The sequence below is a fragment of the Lithobates pipiens genome, unplaced genomic scaffold (assembly GCF_037356315.1).
Source record: "Lithobates pipiens isolate NorthernLeopardFrog02 unplaced genomic scaffold, aLitPip1_a1.2 Scaffold_13, whole genome shotgun sequence".
Classification (NCBI taxonomy): Eukaryota; Metazoa; Chordata; class Amphibia; order Anura; family Ranidae; genus Lithobates; species Lithobates pipiens.
Genome location: NW_027507718.1, coordinates 96,007,532 through 96,028,107, shown reverse-complemented (window position 1 = coordinate 96,028,107; position 20,576 = coordinate 96,007,532). Strand labels below are relative to the sequence as shown.

Here is a 20,576-nt window from a genome sequence, read left to right as displayed (position 1 = left end):
TCCCTGCCTCCCTCCTCCCTGGCAAAGGGAGTAATTGCCCTTTTTCTTTAGGCTGCGCAGGGTTAAACAGAAAACCCCCTTTTTCCCCTTTTGTTTTCTATTTTGCCAAGGCTTTTTCTGATCTTGCTTGCCATCTTCTTTCGGCCCCATTTTCCTGAAAGGACGAAACTCTTTGTATTGCTGTTTTTTGGGGGCTGGAAAACCTACTTTCTGACAAACGTTCCAATACAGAATCTAGATCTTATCCAGACTAAGTTTCCTTTGAAAAGCAGAGAGCATAACTTTGCTTTTGAAGTGGCATTCCCTGCCCAAGTTTTCAACCAAATCGCTGTCCTTGCTTGGCCATTAGAGCTGCATCTGGCTGAAAATCTGATTGCTTCAGCGGAAGCATTAACAATATGAGCAATCGCCTTGTTAAGTACCAGAAGTGAATGCAGAAGTTCTCCTTTTGTTTATTACTAGTAAATTTTTTAGCTGCCTTAACCAAAAAGGTCAAGGGTCCTGAGAACACAGGTAGAAGCAATAGCCAGTTGGAAATTTGCGGCTCCTGCATCCCATGCCTAAGATAATCTTCTGCCTTCCCGTCCATAGCATCCTTAAGGGACCCTGTGCCTTCAAAGGCTAAATCTGAACGCTTCGCTATGCTGGACAAGGCTGCATCCAGTTTAGGACATTTCTCCAAAAGTGACGCATCCTCCTCTTTAAATGGAAGTCTCCTTTTGAGGCTCCTAGGGAGAAAAACCCTCTTCTCTGGCTCCTTCCTTTCCTGCAATATTGTGTCTTGCAATGCTGCATGAACTGGGAAAACCATCATGAATTTTCTGTATGCAACCCTGCATATCATTTGTCACGGATAGATAAATCCTCCTTTTTTTTCTGTCTTCCAGCTCTAAGGTATCATAAATTAACTTTAGGCGCTCCTCTGTCTCATCAGAAGGAAAAAAACATTTCTGAATGAGACTACCTTTTCTTCCTGGAGTTCTCCCTCTTCAGGGCTAGATTACCGTATATACTCGAGTATAGGCCGACCCGAATATAAGCCGAGGCCCCCAATTTACCCCCAAAAAAACTGGCAAACTTATTGACTCGTGTATAAGCCGAGGGTGAGACATGCCTGTCCATCCCTGTGTGTGTGTCCGTCCATCCCTGTGTGTCCGTCCATCCCTGTGTGTCCGCCCATCCCTGTGTGTCCGCCCATCCCTGTGTGTCCGCCCATCCATCCCTGTGTGTGTGTGTGTCCATCCATCCATCCATCCCTGTGTGTGTGTGTCTCCATCCATCCATCCATCCATCCCTGTGTGTGTGTGTCTCCATCCATCCATCCATCCCTGTGTGTGTATCCATCCATCCATCCATCCGTGTGTGTGTGTCTCCATCCGTGTGTGTGTGTCTCCATCCGTGTGTGTGTGTGTGTGTGTGTGTGTGTGTGTGTGTGTGTCCAGCCTACCTGTGTCCCGAGCCTTTGTCCCGAGCCTCCGTCCCGTGTCGTGCCTTGCCTTCGTCCCGTCCCGTCCCGTCCCGTGCCTTGCCTTGCCTCCGTCCCGTGCCCTCTTCGTCGGCGGCCATTGTAAAATTCAAAAGCCGCGCCTCCTCCTTCGCCTGTGATAGGCGGAACACTGAATTTCCCAGCAGCCTGTGTTCCGCCTATCACGGACGTCGTATCATCCTCGTCCGTAGTACGAGGATGAGACGATGCCCGTGATAGGCGGAACACAGGCTGCTGGGAAATTCAGTGTTCCGCCTATCACAGGCGAAGGCGGAGCCGGAGGCGCGGCTTTTGAATCATAGAATGGCCGCTGTCTGTCTGCTCGACACGCTGATCGAGCGGGCAGACAGCGATGACTCGAGTATAAGCCGAGGGGGGCACTTTCAGCCTCAAAAAAGAGGCTGAAAATCTTGGCTTATACTCGAGTATATACGGTACTCACTGGACCCTTCTATCTCCTCCAGCACCTCCTGCTCCCTCTCTGGAGTTGCAGGGGTGTGAATCAGAGTTGCTGCACTAGAACTACTGGGTATAGCAGTATCTGGAGGTCCTGAATCTTGGAAAGGATCTAAAGCAGTGGTCATCAACCCCGTCCTCAGGGCCCACTAACAGGCCAGTGAAATACATGACAGGTGATATCATTTGCTGCTCAGTGGATTGCAGTATTCTAGTCTGCATCTCCCCAAGGTAATACAGAAAACCTGGCCTGTTAGTGAGCCCTGAGGACAGGGTTGATGACCACTGATCTAAAGGATTCAAAATGTTTTAAGAATTTCTGTCTTCATTGTATCTAGAAAATTTTATGAACATAGAGCTAGATTATTTTTTGGTGAAAGTCTATGCAGTCCTGACAGGATTTCTTCCATGAGGATGACAACTTATGTTTACAAGAGAAACATCTTTTTAGGGACTTCAGCAGGTCCTGCTACATTCCTTATCTTCCTAGCACTTCCCCTAGGGAGGCAAAAAAAAAAAAAAAAAAAAAAAAAAAGGATTTTTAGAACAGCTTACCTGTAAAATCCTTTTCTTGAAGTACATCAAGGGACACAGAGCCATAGTAGTAACTATATAGGCACCTTCAGTTGATGGACACTGGCATACCCAATACAGGAAGTTCACTCCCTATATAACCCCTCCTCCTACCACAGTTTTTGTAGCAAAGCAATATACCTAAACCCCAGAAAGAGGAGAGGGACCTCTGTATACCGTGAAGTACTCCAAGAAAAGGATTTTATAGGCAAGCCGTTATAAAAATCCTATTTTCTTTATCGCACATCACGGAAACAGAGCCATAGTAGTAACTATATGGGACGTCCCATAGCAATGCTATTTGAGGGGAGGGAGACACACACCGTAGGGCACCCCCAGACTTGAGGACCTATACTGCTGCCTGCAGCAGACTGCGTCCAAAGGTGATACCCTCATGCCTTCTTATATCCACCTGATAAAACTTGGTGAATGTACTGAAGACTAATACCGCGACCGGACTTTTTGACAGCAAAGATCCGACGGAACGTATCCGGCGGACAATTCGATCGTCTGTGGGCTCCATCGGACCTTTGCTGTCCAAAAATCTGACTTTAGAAATAGAACATGTTTCAAATTTTTTTGCTGGAACTCCGTCGGACCCAGTTCCTATTGATAAATCCGCTCGTGTGTATGCTAGTCCAACAGACAAAAACCGACGCTAGGGCAGCTATTAGCTACTGGCTATGAACTTCCTTATTCTAGTCCGGTCTTACGTCATCACGTTAGAATCCATCGGACTTTGGTGTGATTGTGTGTGGCCAAGTCCATTCATTCGGAAAGTCCGTCAGAACTCGGCCGAAAGTCCATTGGAAAGACCGTCGGACCTAGTCTGTCGAAAAGTCCGCTCGTGTGTACGCGGCATAAGTTGCAGCCTTACAGATCTGAGCCACGGAGGCCTGGTGACGCACTGCTTAAGAAGCATTAACTGCTCTGGTAGAGTGCGCCTTGACAAGGTGGAATCTTGCCCCTTAAATCATAAGCCTGAGTTATAACTTGCCAAAGCCACTTAGCGACAGTGGATTTCGACGCTGCCTGCCCTTTCCTGGGCCCTTCTGGCAACACAAGACATCAGTCTTCCGGATCTGAGCAGACGTCTTTAAATAAACCTTGCCTGCTCTCCCCCACATCAAGGCAATGTAGTGACTTCTCTTCCCTGGAACATGGTTTTGGAAAAAACGATGGCAGGACAATAATTTTGGTTCAGGTGAAAACCTGAGAACACTTTGGGCAGAAAATCTGGACGAGGGCGCAACGCCACTCTGTACTTGTGAATAATCACTTATGGCTCTTTACAAGAAAGAACAGCCAACTCCAAAACCCTTCTTGCTGAGGATATAGCAACCAAGAACACCAACTTTCTTGTCAGAAGGACTAAAGGGAGTCTGCTGTATCGGTTCAAATGGCTGTTTTTGTAACACTGGAAAAAAAAAAAAAGGGTTCAAGTCCTAAGGGTTCAAAGGTGATCTAATTGGTGGATTAAGCCACATCACCCCTTGCATAAAACCCCAGACCAAAGAATGCGAAGCAAGCGGTTTTTGAAATAAGGGCCAAGTCTTAGCCTTATCGGTCTTAATAGTACTCAAAAGGCCAACTTCATCTCTACCCCTAATTGTAGAAGGGCAAGAATTTTTCCTATGATATACTTCCGAGGGTGCCAACCCTTGGATTCACACCAGGAAACATAAGCCCTCCAGACTCTGTAATATATGGTTCTGGGAGTTGGCTTCCTTGCATTAATCAAGGTAGAGATAACTGACCCGGAGAGCCCACGTTTCTGAATGAATGTAAGTTTCAAATACCCAAGCCGCTAAATTTAGAGTTTGTAAGGTAGGATGGAATATCAGCCCCTGTAAGAGTAGGTCTGACTGCGGTGGAAGGGACCATGGATCCCCCACTACCATCTTTACAATTTCTGCACACCAGGACCTTCTGGGCCATGCTGGGGCTACAAGAAATTACCAGCTTTCTTTCCAGCTTGATCCTGCAAAGAATTTGTGGTAGCAACTGAATAGGAGGGGGGGGGGGAATGCATAAATCAGTGAGAATTGATCCCACGGGGTCACCAATGCATCTATTCCGCATGCGAGTGGATCCCTTGTCCTGGACACAAAGTTGAACAACTTCATGTTGAATTTCGACGCCAGAAGATCTACGTCCAGAGTGCCCCAACTTTGGCAAACAGCCCAAAAAATTTTCGGGCAAAGGGACCATTACCCTGGGAGCAACTGCTGATGGCTCAAGAAGTCCGCCTGGCAATTTTCTACTCCTGGAATGAAAACTGCTGATGGGCACGCAACATTACTTTCTGTCCAAGTTAGGATATGGTTCACCTCCCTCTGTGCTGCGAGACTTTTTGCCCCCTTGGTGACTGATGTAAGGCACAGCTGTGGCATTGTCGGATAGGATCCTGACAGGACAACTGCACAATAGTTACATAGTTAGTCGGGTTGAAAAAAAAAAAAAAAAAATTATAATATCATACAATCCCATGTACCCAATTCTATACCCACAGTTGATCCAGAGGAAGGAGAAAAACCCCAGCCGAGCATGATCCAATTTGCTAAAGCAGGGGAAAAAAAATTCCTTCCTGATCCCCCGAGAGGCAATCGGATTTTCTTTGCATCAACTTTACCTATAAATCTTAGTACCCAGTTATATTATGTACACTTAGGAAATAATCCAGGCCCTTCTTAAAGTAATCTACTGAGCTGGCCAGAACCACCTCTGCAGGGAGTCTATTCCACATTTTCACAGCTCTTACTGTGAAGAAACCTTTTCGTATTTGGAGATGAAATCTCTTTTCCTCTAGACGTAAAGAGTGCCCCTTTGTCCTCTGTTGACTGTAAAGTAAACAACACCACCAAGTTCTCTATATGGACCCCTTATATATTTGTACACGTTGATCATATCCCCCTTAATCTCCTCTTATCAAGAGTGAATTCAGTTACTCTAATCTTTCCTCATAACTGAGGTCCTCCATGCCTCTTATCAGTTTGGTTGCCCTTCTCTGCACTGTCTCCAGTTCCCCAATATCCTTTTTGAGAACTGGTCCCCAAAACTGAACTGCATATTCCAGATGAGGTCTTACTAATGCTTTGAACAGGGGCAAAAGGATACATCTCTCTGGAGTTTCCTGGTAACTGGTTGTAATGCGAACGCTTTGCTCCAAACGAGCCACGACTAGTCTAATAGCAATAGATTGTCTAGGTACGCCAAGACTGTTATGCCCTGTGCCCTTAACCTGGCTAGAGGTGGGGCTGGAACTTTTGTAAAACACCCGGAGTGCTGTGACTAGCCCAAAGGGCAAGGCTACAAACTAAAAACGCTGTAGTTCTACCTCGAACGGCAGAAGCCTTTGGTGAGCGGGAAATTAGGGATGCATATCTGCATGTCCCTATATGTCGATAGACTCCAGAAGTTCTCCCCCTTGTAAGATAGAAACCACCGACCTGATAGACTCAATGCGAAAAGAGCGGGTCTTCAGGAACCGATTTAGATTCTTTAGATCTAAAATGGGTCTGACATCTCCATTCGGTTTTGGTACCATAAACCGGTTTCAATAAAACCCAAACCTTGCTCTTCTGCAAGGATTTGTATGATCACCCCCTGAACCAGTAATCGGTCTAGTGCCAGAAACAGAGATTGCGTTTTCCCTGGATCTTTGGGAACGCTTGACCTCAGAAAACGAGATAGTGGAAACTCCCCAAATTCCACTTTGTACCCTAGAGTTACAGTGGAGATAACCCATCTGTCCTGAATTTCCTCTTGCTAGACTTCTGAGAACTGCAGAAGTCTTCCCTCTACCCTGGCGAGCAGGGGGGGGGGGGGGGGGGGCGACCCTTCATAATGGGGCTTTATAATTTTGTTTTTCAGGTTTCCGGCCCCAGAACTTGTTTTGTGCCTGGGTCTGACCCTGAGGCTTTCCTCTAGACTCCGACGAGGCCCATTGCCACTGCCTAGAAGTGGATGCCCCCGGCGCAGGAGAAAGTCTGCTTAAAATGAAGGGCGTTTACTCCTTCTCTTAAAGCGGGGTTCCACCCTAAAGTGGAACTTCCGCACATCAGAACCCTCCCCCCCTCCAGTTTCACAATTGGCACCTTTCAGGGGGGAAGAGGGGGTGCAGATACCTGTCTAAGACAGGTATTTGCACCCACTTCCGGGCATAGACTCCCACGGAGTCTATGCCCCTTTCTGTCCCTGCGCGCTGTCTGCTAGGACACACATGGGTCCCAGAGACAGCGCAGACCATTCCTATTGAGCTGCGTGACTCACGCATGCGCAGTAGGGAACCGGGAAATTAAGCCGCAACGCTTCACTTCCTGATTCCCTCACCTAGAATGGTGGCGGCAGCAGCCGAGAGAACGATCGGCCTCGGCATCGCTGGATCCTGGGACAGGCGAGTGTCCATTTATTAAAAGTCAGCAGCTGCAGTATTTGTAGCTGCTGGCTTTTAATACTTTTTTTTTACAGTTAAATCCCTCTTTAAGTGGCAAAAGAGAACTTTTCCCACATGAAATCTTTTGGATGCATTTGTCCAAATCATCCCCAAATAGCCGATCCCCATGAAAAGGAAAACCAGTCAGGAGCCTTTTGCATGGTGCTTCGGCTGACCAATTTTTAACCACAGGATCCTACACATGTGTACTATCACAAGCGCAAGGCGGGACACCTGGTGAATAGAATCCTTAATGGCATCTATGGCAAAACATAATGTCCTTGGCAGTTCTGCCAAATTCCGGGCTTGCTATACAGGAACCTCCTTAAGGGCCTATCTAAATTGGTCCTTTAAGGATTGACAGATGCCTATTGCAGAGACTACAGGCTGAGTAACCGCACCTGCCAAAGAAAGAGGATTTTAACAGGAATTCCAACCTTTTATCTGTTGGATCCTTAAGCATTTGTGCATTGTCTACTGGACAAGTTAGACTTTTATTCACAATAGATATAGCAGCGTCAACTGCTGGTACATTCCATCTGTTGGTGAATTTCTCCTCCATGGGATAGAGTACTGTGGATCTCTTTGGTATGTGCATATACTCCCTCCAGTGGAGTTTTTATGGCATGACAACATTTTTCTCTAAGGAAGAAAAAAGAAAAAAAAAAAAAAAACACCATAGGTGGACTTTTACAGTTCCTAGGCTTCTTCCCTTACCTTATCCTCGCCGCAGGATACTGCTGTAACAGACAGATCCAAACTTCACCAATCACAGCAGGCTACGTTAGCAAACTTTCAAGGACCGTGTCCCTTTTTAATCGGGGTTCCACTCCTTTGGACCTGTATTAGCACCCCACCAGGACAATCCAAGCATGACCAAAGCCCTGGGTCCCGGGGTCCAGCTCTGCAAGGAGAGGAGTTACAGGCAAAAATCTTGTTTTTATGCGAGGCCCGGGTACCATCCACTTTGGCCTCAGTGGCACTTTGGATGGATCCGGTCTGTGGAGGCTGTTTAAATCAAGCAAAGATACCTCCAGAGCACATCTTCATTCGTGACCAACACCTTAGACACTGGCAAAAAAACTGAGGTACTCCCGGTAGGAGGAGGGGTTATATAGGGAGTGAACTTCCTGTATTGGGTATGCCAGTGTCCATCACCTGTAGGTGCCTATATACCCATATAGTTACTACTATGGCTCTGTGTCCCATGATGTGCGATAAAGATACAAGGAGCCATTTAAGAGAAAAGAGAAGAGTAAGAAAACACTAAGAATAAGGAAGAAGGAAAAAAACACCAGTGTCTGCTCCTGACAATTTACCAGAAAACAAGCACACATCACTCAAGTGTCCCCTCCACAGAGCAGCAGGTAAGGAAAAGGTGATGCACAGCCATCACTGTCCTACCTTTGGGCTTGGATTTTCCTGCGTCCTCCGATCCTCCTCCTCTGCAGCAGCCACCTCCACGATGTCCTGCAGGGAGCGATCAGCGCAGGGTCCTTAAATAGGCTGGGTCTGCCCAGCACAGCCCACGTCCTCCCTGTGGATCCAGGCCTGGCATGAGTGGATTGGCATGCTATGGCAATCCACATCCCCCCCCTCCTTCCTGCTGGAGAGCTCCAGGAAATGCATCACCTGGAACCAGAAGTGACCTCAGCACTCCGCCCTCAGCTTTCTTAAACTGAATCAATCTGCAAGGAAGCCATGGCCGACTGCCCAGTGGGGGGGGGGGGTAACAGGTTAGTGCACTGCCCTACATCATACAGGGACAGGTTCATCCCCCTACCATAGCTGCCTATAAGGACTAAAAGTAAAGAAGGGAGAGGGTCCCTAGCCTCCCCTGAAAATACCTAGGGGAGCCCAGACTAATCTATTCATCTTCCCCAGGGAAAGACTTGCAGCCTGGGAGGCCCCTGCCATCTAGCACAAAGGCCTGACCAAAAAAATAAAAAAATATATAGGATTTTTGTACTCACCTGACTGACACAGCTCCATTAATCTTGACCATAGGGTTGTTTTGCCACCTTCAGGAGAGGACTAGGCAGAACATGTTATACATGTGAAAAGACAGAAATTTACAGTTCCAGCCAGGGGGCGGTCCCTATAGTAACATCACCTCAGACTGCTTCCTGCAGCTCAGTACGTCAACAAGCAGTATAACTTAAACCAATAGGAGGTGAGGGTGCTGTGTCAGAGAAAAGGATTTGACAGAGTACAAAAATCCTATTTTCAATTTCGTTCACTGACTGACAGCGCCATTCATTTTGACCATAGGGACGTCCCCAAGCAGTGTCATAACAAGGGGTGGGAACAGCATAAAAAAAAAAACAAAAAAAAAACACTCCACCCACAACCAGAAGCGCTCCCTAACAAGGGAGTCACCACCTTATCTAGTCGCATCAGAACGTGCGGTCAACAATGCAACAGTGCATTATACTCATAAGTAAGCATTTTCTTTAAACAGAAAAAAAAGGAGGGCAGAATTGCAACATTACACAGCCGCCTGCAAAACTTGCGGCCAAAGCAGGCACCAGACGATGTGCTTACATCCACTTTGTAGAATTTGGTAAAAGTGAACGGACTTACACACTTGGGAGACCGACGCTTGATGTCGGAAAGTCCAAGGGGTTCCAATAACCCTGGTGAAATGGGCCATGACAGGAAGGGGGGCCCCTCCGCCTTCAAGGCATAGACCTGCACCACAAATCTGTCTGATCCACCTAGAAATGATGGCCGATGAGACCGCCATACCTTTTTTCAGACCAGCTACTGAAACAGATTCTGAAAGGGAGCCGTGGCAAACAAAAACCCCTTTAGAGCCAAGACCACGTCCAGGGAATGAAGGGCCACCTCCTTATGATGTGTCAGCTTAGGACACAGAGATGGTAACAAAGTCTTCATTAAATGTGGAAAGCCGAAACCACCTTCAGCAGAAAAAGTTGCGGAAGCAACACCACCTTATCCTTATGGATAACCAGATAGGGCAACTTGCGGGACAAGGCCGCCAGTTTCCGAAACCCTCTTGGCCAAAGTATTGGCCACTAGGAAAACCACTTTCTGAGAAAGGAAAATTCCCTTGTTGACTAATGTTCTCAAATGTTGGTTTCTGAAGCGCCGATAGCACCAGGTTCAGATCCCACTGGGGTAACGGTGGACGCACTGGAGGAACCTACATGCCAGACCCCTTGAATAAAAGTGCTCACTAGAGAATGAGACGCCAGGGCTCATTGGAAAAAAAGGACAGCCAAGGCTGATATTTGTCCCTTAATGGTGCTTAAAGCCATTTTCCAGTCTACTCCTCACTGTAAAAACAGCAGGATCCTGGAAACGGAATAGGTGCACGGAGCCACCCTTTCTCCTCACACATGGAGATATAGGCCTTCCAGGTACGATGGTATATCCTCCGAGAAGAAGATAGTTGAAATCACCATGTCCGACAGGCCTCGGTCCCTTAGCACCTGGCTATCAACAGCCATGCTGTTAAAACCAGCGATGGTAAAGCCGGATGGAGAATCGTAATGGTTGTCGCCAGGGAGCGTCCTCAACCAGGCGCATAAAGTCGGCGTACCAGGGGCACTGAAACCAATCTCGGGCAATCAGTATTACTGGAATCCCCTCAGTCTCCACTCTGCAGAGTAGACGTAGTAGTAGCTTTAGCGGGAGGAAAGGCGTAGATCAGTCGATACTGACCCCACGGAGCCACCAGCGCGTCAGATGCGTCTGCCCAAGGATCTCCTGGATACGAATCTCAGCACCTTGTGAATGAGACGGGAAGCCAGGAGATCCACGTCTGGTGTGCCCCATCGCAGGCACAGTAGCCTGAACACCTCCGGATGCAACGCCCATTCTCCTGGGTCCAGCATCTGGTGACTTAGGTAGTCCGCCTGCCAGTTTTCTACTCCCAGGATATAAATGGCCGTCAAGGCCGGTACATGTCGCTCTGCCCACTGAAGGATGTGAGCGACCTCCCGTTCTGCAGCCAAGCTTCTTGTTCCTCCTTGATGGTTGACATATGCCACCGCCGTGGCGTTGTCTGACTGGATCCTGATCAGACGCCCTCGTAGTCTCATCAACCATGTGGAGAGGCATAGCCCGATTGCTCGAAGTTCGAGCACATTGATCGGCAACTTGGATTCCTCCCCCGACCAGAGGCCCTGGGTCGACTGTACTCCCAGTACTCCACCCCAGCCGGTCAGGCTGGCGTCCGTTGTGATCACTGTCCAATGTAGAGGTAGGAATGACTTCCCGGACCGAAGTACCGGAGACCTCTGCCACCAGAGCAGGGAGTCCCTGACTGCCTGGCTCACCCGAATCTGCCAATCCAGGGATAACGGAGGTTTGTCCCATTTTATCAAAATCTCTTTCTCCAAGACTCTGGTATGAAACTGCTATGAAACTGGGCGTACGGTACTGCCTCGGAGGCCACCATGAGGCCCAGGATTCGCATGCAGAAGAGCAGCGACGACCACCTGCGGTTCATCAATAGTTTTACCGTGGCTCAGAGTCTGCAGTTTGAAGGGAGAAAACCCTCGCTTCCATAGAGTCCAGGAATAAGCCTAGGTACTCCAAGCGCTGAGTCGGTATGAGCACCGACCTTTTTAGGTTCAACAGCCACCCAAATTCCTGCAGGGTTTGCATGGTGATTGCCACATTCTCCTTTAATTCTGAGGCGAAAGATGCTCTCAGGAGGCGATCGTCTAGGTAACCTACGATCGCACGTTGTCGAAAAACAAGCGCTAAGATTGGAGCCAATACCTTGGTAAGGACTTGGGGTGCTGATGCCAAGCCAAAAGGGGAGAGCCACAAACTGGTAGTGGGCTTTCCCAACTGTGAATCACAGAAACCTCTGATGCCGGAGGCATATGGGTATGTGCAGGTACGCATTCTGGATGTCCAAAGACACCAGTGAGTCCCCTGATGGAGTGCAGCGACTACTGAGCGAACTGATTCCATTCTGAACCTCTGTACTGTTGCAAAGCAGGGCCCGCTTTTTACCACCTTTGTGCCCGCATCTGCCTCCACCCTGGTAATGAACGTTTCAAGGACCGCCGACAAGCGTCCAAAGGCACTGCACTGTTTGCAGATGAGCCGGTTGCAATTGCAGGGAGCTCTGGGGAAGAAACACCAGTTTCTGAAGCTGAGCCATCCTGTCTGCCACCCTTGGGGACTTAGAACAGGTGCACAGTCCCACCCTCCTACAGTAAAATGGCCCCTGACCATGCTTTCCACTGAGGCACACCAAAAATGGCCGACAAACAACTGTAGACAGTGAAAATGGCGGTAGAACAGCGCTATGGCGATCAGCACATGCAGACCTCCAGACACCCAGCGGGGAGACCACTGACACCCAGGGACACAGCCACCCAGCACAGCACAGCACCCCATCCAAGGTGAGAGCCCCCAGGGAACCCCTGGCTACAGGTACACACACACCGCTCAGCAGTCCATCATGCAGCATCCCCCACAGGGGGGAGGGAAAGCGAAGATAGGTACAGGGAGAGAAGAGAGGGAGGAGAGGGACCCCCAAATCGACCTCCCAGGGAATACCCAGCTGCTCCATCCCACAGAGGCAGGGAGGGGGGGGAACTTTTGTCTGTAGTTGTACTTAAAGTGACCATAGAATGGACTTGTAGTGGGTTTTGCCTCTGTCTCTATTACAGTGGAGAAGTATGCAATCATTATAGGATCTCTTATTGCATCTTTCCTTGAAGTGGAGGAGGCTGCAAGTTTTGCAAGGTACAATTCCAAATATAAACCCACAGCAGTGTGAAAACTGGCTTAATGTTTACATTTGGAGCCATTGCTCTTTAAAGCGGGAGTCCGCCGGGAGTTCCGCCGGGAGTTCCGCCGTTTAAAAAAAAAAAAAAAAAAAGCCAGCAGCTACAAATACTGCAGCTGCTGACTTTCAAAATAAGGACACTTACCCGCCCAGCGTGCCTGCGATGTCGGCACCCGAAGTCGGTCTCTTGATCGTCTCTCGGGTGCTGCCGCCGCCATCTTGGGTATGGGAATCAGGAAGTGGAGCCTTTCGGCTTCATTTCCCGGTTCCCTACTGCGCTGTCTCTGAGATCTGTGTGTTTCCCAGCAGGCAGCGGGGGACTTTCGGAAAGGGGCGTAGATTCTGCAGAATCTACGCCCCTTTCCGCAGATAGCTATGCTGGAAGTGGGTGCAGATACCTGCACTGTACAGGTACCTGCACCCCCCTCCCCCCTGAAAGGTGCCAATTGTGGCGCCGGAGGGGGGGGAGGATTCCAATGAGCGGAAGGTCCACTTTAGGGTGGACCTCCGCTTTAAACTCATTTTTAAGTTACATTGGGGTTGATTTACAAAACTGGAGAGTGGAAAATCTGGAGCAGCTCTGCATAAGAAACAATTCTCTTCCAGGTTTTTTTTTTTTGTCAAAGCTTAATTAAACAAGCTGAGGTTAGAAGCCAATTAGCTACCATACACAGCTGCACCAGATTTTGAACTCTCCATTTTTAGTAAAACAATTACATAGAGTTTGGAACCGATTGTTAATAAGCTGTATAACTAAATCCAATCCCAGCAAAACATCTAAAACAAGATAACTTAAAAGCTCATCTAGAAAAAAAAAAAATAAGAAAAAAAAATTTTTTTTTAAACATTAGTACAACAGAATCTTGGCTTATGGAGAACAATTTAGGTGCCAATTCTTAAAAACAATGTCCCAGAATTAGAAAGAGAAGTGCAACTAGAAACAAGATAGACCTTAGCTATAAGCAACTTTAAATATATAGTTTGTATGAAAAATTCAGTTAAAAGCTGCTCTACTTTAAACCAGACTTAAACCTCTGGGAAAAAATTAAAATAAATAAAAATTAAAAATGGGCCCTCAGGAGCTTTTAGTCATATTAGGCTAGAATGCACAGCACATTAGCAGATTATGGCACGCTTTTCTTGGAATGATCCCCTCAATTGATTTGGTGTCAATATTCCCATCTTCTTCCAGTTTTCCTTCTGGGCTCCGATTATACAGCCATTTGATTGTATGGGATGACGTCATTCTGAGCATTTGCTTGGAAGTCACATCTTCTCTGCACAGAATTGTGCCGTCAATTTATTCTGAGCTGTGTATGTACAGCTCAGTGTGCAAAAACAGACAGGCAAGGAGAAGCAGTTGTGACAGAACCAACCAATAAGGGTCCCTTCTGTATTACAAATCTCACTGGTCAATTAGATTTTTTTTAAACATTTTTAGGTTTAATTCTGCTTTAAAATTTCACTATAAAAAGATACAAAGGCATTTGTAAAAGGAAAGGTTCTAGGTTTCAAGAAATAAAAGCACTGTAATCACTTTCAGGCCTTGAGCATTGATGCACTAGAGAGCAAGTATTTAGACAAGAAATGGCCAAAAAGGGCTGGAGGATATAGAAAGGTGAAAACAGTATTTTACACGTAGAGACTGTTTTACACAGTGCTTCAGCAAACGGTCATCTAGTTAAGACTGATGTTTGACAGAACACCTTACCTCACCAGTACGGCCAACTTCAATCTTTACAACGGTTGGGATGGCTTTAATGTATGCTTCAAGCGTTTGGAAGCCCATATCCTTGAATGGAATATATTCTCCAGTAAGGGATTTATATTCATTTTGTAGTCGAGGAAAAGGCACACCATTTTTGTTCGACTGCAAAACAGCCCGCAGTGTCTTTGCTACAAGATCTTTGTCAGACTCCAACATGTTGCTGTAAGGAAAAAAAAAAAAAACACACAACATTATAGGATATCTAAGGTTTTTTTTTTTGTTTTTTTTAAGCACTTAAGGACTGGGCCCGTTTTTCAGACTCTGTGTTTACAAGTTAAAATCATTTTATTTGCTACAAAATACTATTCCCAAAAATATTCTCCTTTAAGAGCTTTGGGCAGAAGTGACATTTGATGTTGCTTCTGCCAATCAATGCTATGGAGCCAAGTGGGGGGGCCCATCTTCCCCTCACTCAGCAGCCAACCAAGCAGGAGAGAGGACCCAATTGTCTCCGCCGCTACCGGCGGCTCCGGTAAGTGGCGGGGACCACCAGAGCGATACGGGAGGGATCTTGCAGCGAATCCGTTACAGAGACCAATTTTATCTGAAAGAGGACCACATGCTGAAGAAGAGGCTACCAGGGTTACGACAGCTAGCTGCTGCCATAACAATATTCCTCTTCAAAGCGATACTGTATAATGACGGCGGGCGGTCCGTAAGTGGTTAAACAAACATGTTATACTTACCTCCTCTGTGCAGTTGGTTTTGCACAGTGGTCCTGATCCGCCTCTTCTGGGGTCCCTCAGGAGCGCTCCTGGCTCCTCCTCTTTGAGAGCCCTCTTATTATAAAAAATGATCACAATCTCTGTTCTCAGCTGGAGAAGGAGCTTAAATGTGGGGGTGGAAAAACAGTAACACAATGATCTTTACAGTGAATGACTGTGCAAAAAGGCATTTCAGCCCAAGCCTTGTTCTGCCTTGTTCCCAACACAGCCAGAAAACTGACTACGCTGGGATGGATGTGCTCCCATGATTAGTGTGGTCAGTTTGACATAGAAAAGTAGGGGAACTGGCAGGATCACCAGGTATTTCACACAAAAGGAAGAAATAGAAAGAACAGGATATTATTTTTTACCATAAACCGTACAATATACAGTATTTCATGAATATGAAATGTTGGGGAGTTACATATTCTTTAAAAGGCATATTAACATAAAGATACTCCAGACAAAGATTCTTTAGTCTAGTTATGCATCTACTAAAAAATGCATTTAAAATACTGCAAAACACACCTAGCTGAAACATCTTTGTATTACAAAGGTTTACACCAACCCTATTCCCTGCTACACTGAGATTTTAATAGCACAGCCTCAGTTTCAAAAGTCTCCCGGCCATGCTCTTCTGTATATAGTATGTGAGCTGCAATAGCTATTCAATCCTTTGAATAGGCCTTTAAAACTGATCTCCAAGTTTTAGTGAACTTTAAAAAGTTTCTTCGGGTCAAGATGGTCCAAACCATTTACTTTACAAACACATGTGGTTGTGTGTGCTGTATAAATGTTATGTGCAGTATACCGTGCTGTGTTACGGCAACGGGGCAGGAATTTCCAGTACTGCTCCCGACACAAAATTGAGTTGGACTGAGCGCTGCTTAACCATTCACAGGGAGCTTTGCATTCTGTGAACGAATAAAAAGCTTCCATTAATTGGCTGAGGCAGCGATCTGAATGGGACAGAGATTTTATGAAAATACAAAGCTTTCTTTGAACAGCAGAGCCGCGATCAACCAACTTGACTTAGTTCTACGAGCTTACAGAACACAGCGCTGTATACTGTGTGTTGCTGGGGCTACACACAGTTTTATAGAGTGTGTGCACAGTTGTTACATCTCTGTAGATCAGTTTTAACCACAATATTGGGCACTTATACACCTTCCTGCCCAGACCAATTTTCAGCTTACCGTGCTCTCACATTTTGAATGACAATTGCACGGTGATGCGACGCTGTACTCAAACAAAATTGTTATCACTTATTTTCCCACAAACTGAGCTTTCTTTTGGTGGTATCTGGTCAGCTCTGGGGGGGAGGGGGGGGGTTTATTTTTTTGCGCTACAAATAAAATTAAATAAAACATTTTGAAAAAAATAAAAAAACAAAAGTTTTTCTTAGCTTCCGTTACAAAACTTTGTAAATAAGGATGTTTTCTCCTTCACTGATGGGCACTTATATGCAGCTGTCAAGGGCACTCACTGATGGGCAGCACTGATCAGAGGCGCTGGCAGGAATCACTGATGGGCACAGAATGCCATCCCTGGTAGTCATGGGTAGGCATCCCCAGGGATCAAATCAGTGCAAACCTGTCAGGAAAGCAGCCGATTGTCTGTCAGCGCAAGTAGAGGAAAAGCCGATACACGGTGGAAAAAAATTACACCCAAACACACACCCCTGTATGCCAGAGAGAGAGCAATAATTCTAGGGCCATCATTCACAGTTGACTCTAAACTGATGTAGTCTTGTATTGTGTTACCTATGGACAATATTGTGTACCAAAGTGTGTTGCCGTTTTAATGTACACACACACACACACACACACACACTTAAGGCTTGACATTCTGAGTATCCATGCACTTAGTGCAACCTCATGGTTTATATTTTACAAAAAAATTATAATAATAATAATCAGAACTTCTACTATTTTATTCTCCAGGATCTTTACTTTCAGAAAATATTGCAATTTGCATGGCCAGCATTAGAGATGCAGAGAGCAGGGCTGCTAAGGCAGTACAACCAGGCCTCCTGTACCGGGCCCCATCAGTTCAAAAAGGAGGGCCCAGACAGGGTCAGCTATACCGCCTTGATGCTGGCACCGATGTTCTTGTGCCTTTCCCTGCAGTGCTGTTGGCTTCACCTCCTCCCCCTCAGGCTGTAGGGGAATTGGTTCGACTATCTCAACCCCCCACATTGTCCAGGCCTCGCCTTGTAGGCCTCCCTCCCCGCCGGTAACTGCTGCGGATACATAGGGGATATTTGAGGATGGGGAAAAAAAAAAAAAAGGAGGCGAGCTAAACAGGACCCTGTCATTTCTAACAGTAGACCTGGCAAAAAGTAAAAATGTGAACAAGAATCATAGCTACCAGCAAGTAAAGGTATGTCACTTTTGCCAGTTGTACTATAGACATCAAAACAAATATGCATGACTCGGGTGCTTACAATCGGAATAGGGGACATACTAGTTTAACCAGTTCCCAACTGCCGCACACCGATGTACGTTTGTATAGCACCGTTTGCTGTATAAATGACAATGGTCAAAAAAAATTAATAAAATAAAATAAATGATTAATAATAAAAAATAAATAAAAAAATTAGCTGATCGCCGCCATTACTAGTAAAAAAAAAAAATTTATTAATAAAAATGCCATAAAACTATCCCCGATTTTGTAAACGCTAGAAATTTTGCACAAACCAATCAAATCGCTTGTTGCGATTTTTTTTAACCAAAAATATGTAGAATACGTATCGGCCTAAACTGAGGGAAAAAAATATTTTTTTTTATATATATTTATGGGGGATATTTATTATAACAAAGTGAAAAATAATGTGTTTTTTTCAAAATTGTCGCTCTAGGTTTGTTTATATCGCAAAAAATAAAAACCGCAGGGGTGATCAAATACCACCAAAAGAAAGCTATATTTGTGGGGGGAAAAAATTCCGTCAATTTTGTCTGGGAGCCACGTCGCACGACCGCGCAATTGTCAGTTAAAGAGACGCAGTGCCGAATCGCAAAAAGTGGTCTGGTCTTAAGCCAGAAAAATGGTCCGGTCTGAAAGTGGTTAACCACTTTAGCTCCGGAAGGTTTACCCACTTCATGACCAGGCCATTTATTGCAATATGGCACGAAGTTACTTTAACTGACAATTGCGTGAAAAATAAAAAAAAATTAAATCTGTGCTAAAAAAGTGCAATGTCGCAAGCAAAGGCAAGCAAAGACTCCCATAGCGTAAAACCGTAAACCAAAATCTTTTATTCCATAATAAAAAAAACATACAAACATAAAAGGTCAAATCAGCGTTAAGAAAAGCCGGCTGGCAAAGCGAACGCCCAAATGTCACGTGATTTGTGTTAAGCACGTCAAGACCACCCTACGTACGTTTCGCCATATGTGGCATCGTCTGGGGCATGCCTTTTATGAATGGTCCAACCACGTGAAAACGAGGTGATGTCCCTGTGTGATGACCCCTAAGATTTCTGATATCAAATGTCTTTCTGATTCTGGGATTTGGTAAGCGCGCATTTTTTACCATTTATCAGCACGTGTTGGTGAAGGAAATTCTCTCTCTTGCACCCGCATAGGATTTCTTGAGAAGAAACACTTAGGCTCCATGCACACTGAAGCTCAAAAAAGCTTTTTCTGGATGCCAGATTGCTGGCAGAAAAAGCTGGTTGAAAAACTTGCATTTAACAGCGTTTTGTACTAGCGTTTATGAGCGTTTATTAGCGTTAGCGTTTATGGGCATTTTCAATAAAACTACACAGAGGACACTCCAAAAATCCCACAGTACATTCCGAACTCCCACAATGCATTGAAAAAATAGAATGCCGAACACTAATTAAGGTGCGTTTATGAGCGTTTATAAGCGTTTGTCGTTTTTTGGCGGTGAAAAACGGGACTTTGAACGCGAATTTCTGGCGTTCTGAAAAAAGCCCATAAACTCCACTGCTCATTAAAGCTGAAAAACGTCCATGTGTGCATGGACACATAGGCTAACATAGAGTGGAGTTTATGGGCTTTTACAAAAAACACCCAAACTCCAATAAACTGCAGTTTATCAGCTCCAGTGTGCATGGAGCCTTATGATTATTGGACTGTTATGCCCACAATTACATCTTGATGAAGAACTGTTTTCTTATATATAATTTTTGAGCACTCTATTCAATAATTTTCTGATTGTTCACAAAAATTCTGTGCACTTTACCACTGTATGCTCATGACTACGTCTTTATGAGGAACTGTTGCTTATATATAATTTTTGAGCACTATATATATATATTTTTTTTTTTTTTTTTTTTGTACACTTGATTATTGTATGAGTTATAGAGTATATTTTTATTATTCACTTAGTTGGGTTTTTGTATTATAATTTTTGACTAGTTATAGTGTATACATATTATTCTGTTATAGGTTTTAGATATGTTTTTTTAGATTTTTTTGTAATTGTGAGCGCAGTTGAAATTCCTGACTTATATGCTTTATAGGTGTGTATCACATCGCAGCCTTTAGATATTTAGACTGATTGTTGAGAGATTTCTTTAGCGCAGTATTTTTTTCCCAAATTATTGCGTGTAAGTGAAAAAAGTTCAACCACTTAAACACTAAACCTTTTTCTGACATTTGTTGGTTTCAAGTTAAAATCTTTTTTTTTTTTTTTGCTAGAAAATATTTAGAACCTCGAAAAATTATAATATATATATATATATATATATATATATATATTTTTTTTTTTTTGTAGACACACTAGAGAATAAAATGGTGGTTGTTTCAATATCTTATGTCACACTATTTGCGCAATGGTTTTTCAAATGCAGTTTTTTTTTCTAGAAAAAATTACTTTAACCACTTCAGCCCTGGAGGATTTTACCCCCTTCCTTACCAGAGCACTTTTTGCGATTCGGCACTGCGTCGCTTTAACTGACAATTGCGTGGTAATGCGCCGTTGCACCCAAACAAAATTGACGTTATTTTTTTCCCACAAATAGAGCTTTATTTTGGTGGCATTTGATCACCTCTGCAGTTTTTATTTTTTTCGCTATAAACAAAAAAAGAGCGACAATTTTGAAAAAAAAATATATTTTTTACTTTTTGCTATAATATCCCACTATAATACTGTTTTCCTCAGTTTAGGCCAATACGTATTCTTCTACATATTTTTGGTAAAAATAAATAAATCACAATAAGCGTATATTGGTTGGTTTGTGCAAAAGTTATAGCATCTACAAAATAGGGGATAGATTTATGGCAATTTTTTATTTTTATTTTTTAGACTGGTAATGGCGGCGATCTGTGATTTTTTTTCGTGACTGCAACATTATGGCGGACACATCGGACACTTTTGACACATTTTTGGGACCATTCACATAGCGATCG

At 44.9% G+C, this 20,576-nt stretch overlaps 1 protein-coding gene across 4 annotated transcripts in view; it reads right to left on the bottom strand.

Moving 5' to 3' along the window:
- Positions 1-20,576, bottom strand: part of TDRD7 (tudor domain containing 7) — a 136,922-nt gene that overhangs the window by 114,651 nt on the left and 1,695 nt on the right. For all 4 annotated transcript variants that reach the window (XM_077475287.1, XM_077475288.1, XM_077475285.1 and 1 more), the window contains exon 2: positions 14,438-14,654. In XM_077475287.1, coding sequence (XP_077331413.1) covers positions 14,438-14,650 — 213 coding nt within the window. In that variant the 5' untranslated portion in view covers positions 14,651-14,654. The remainder of the gene's footprint in view (positions 1-14,437; positions 14,655-20,576) is intronic.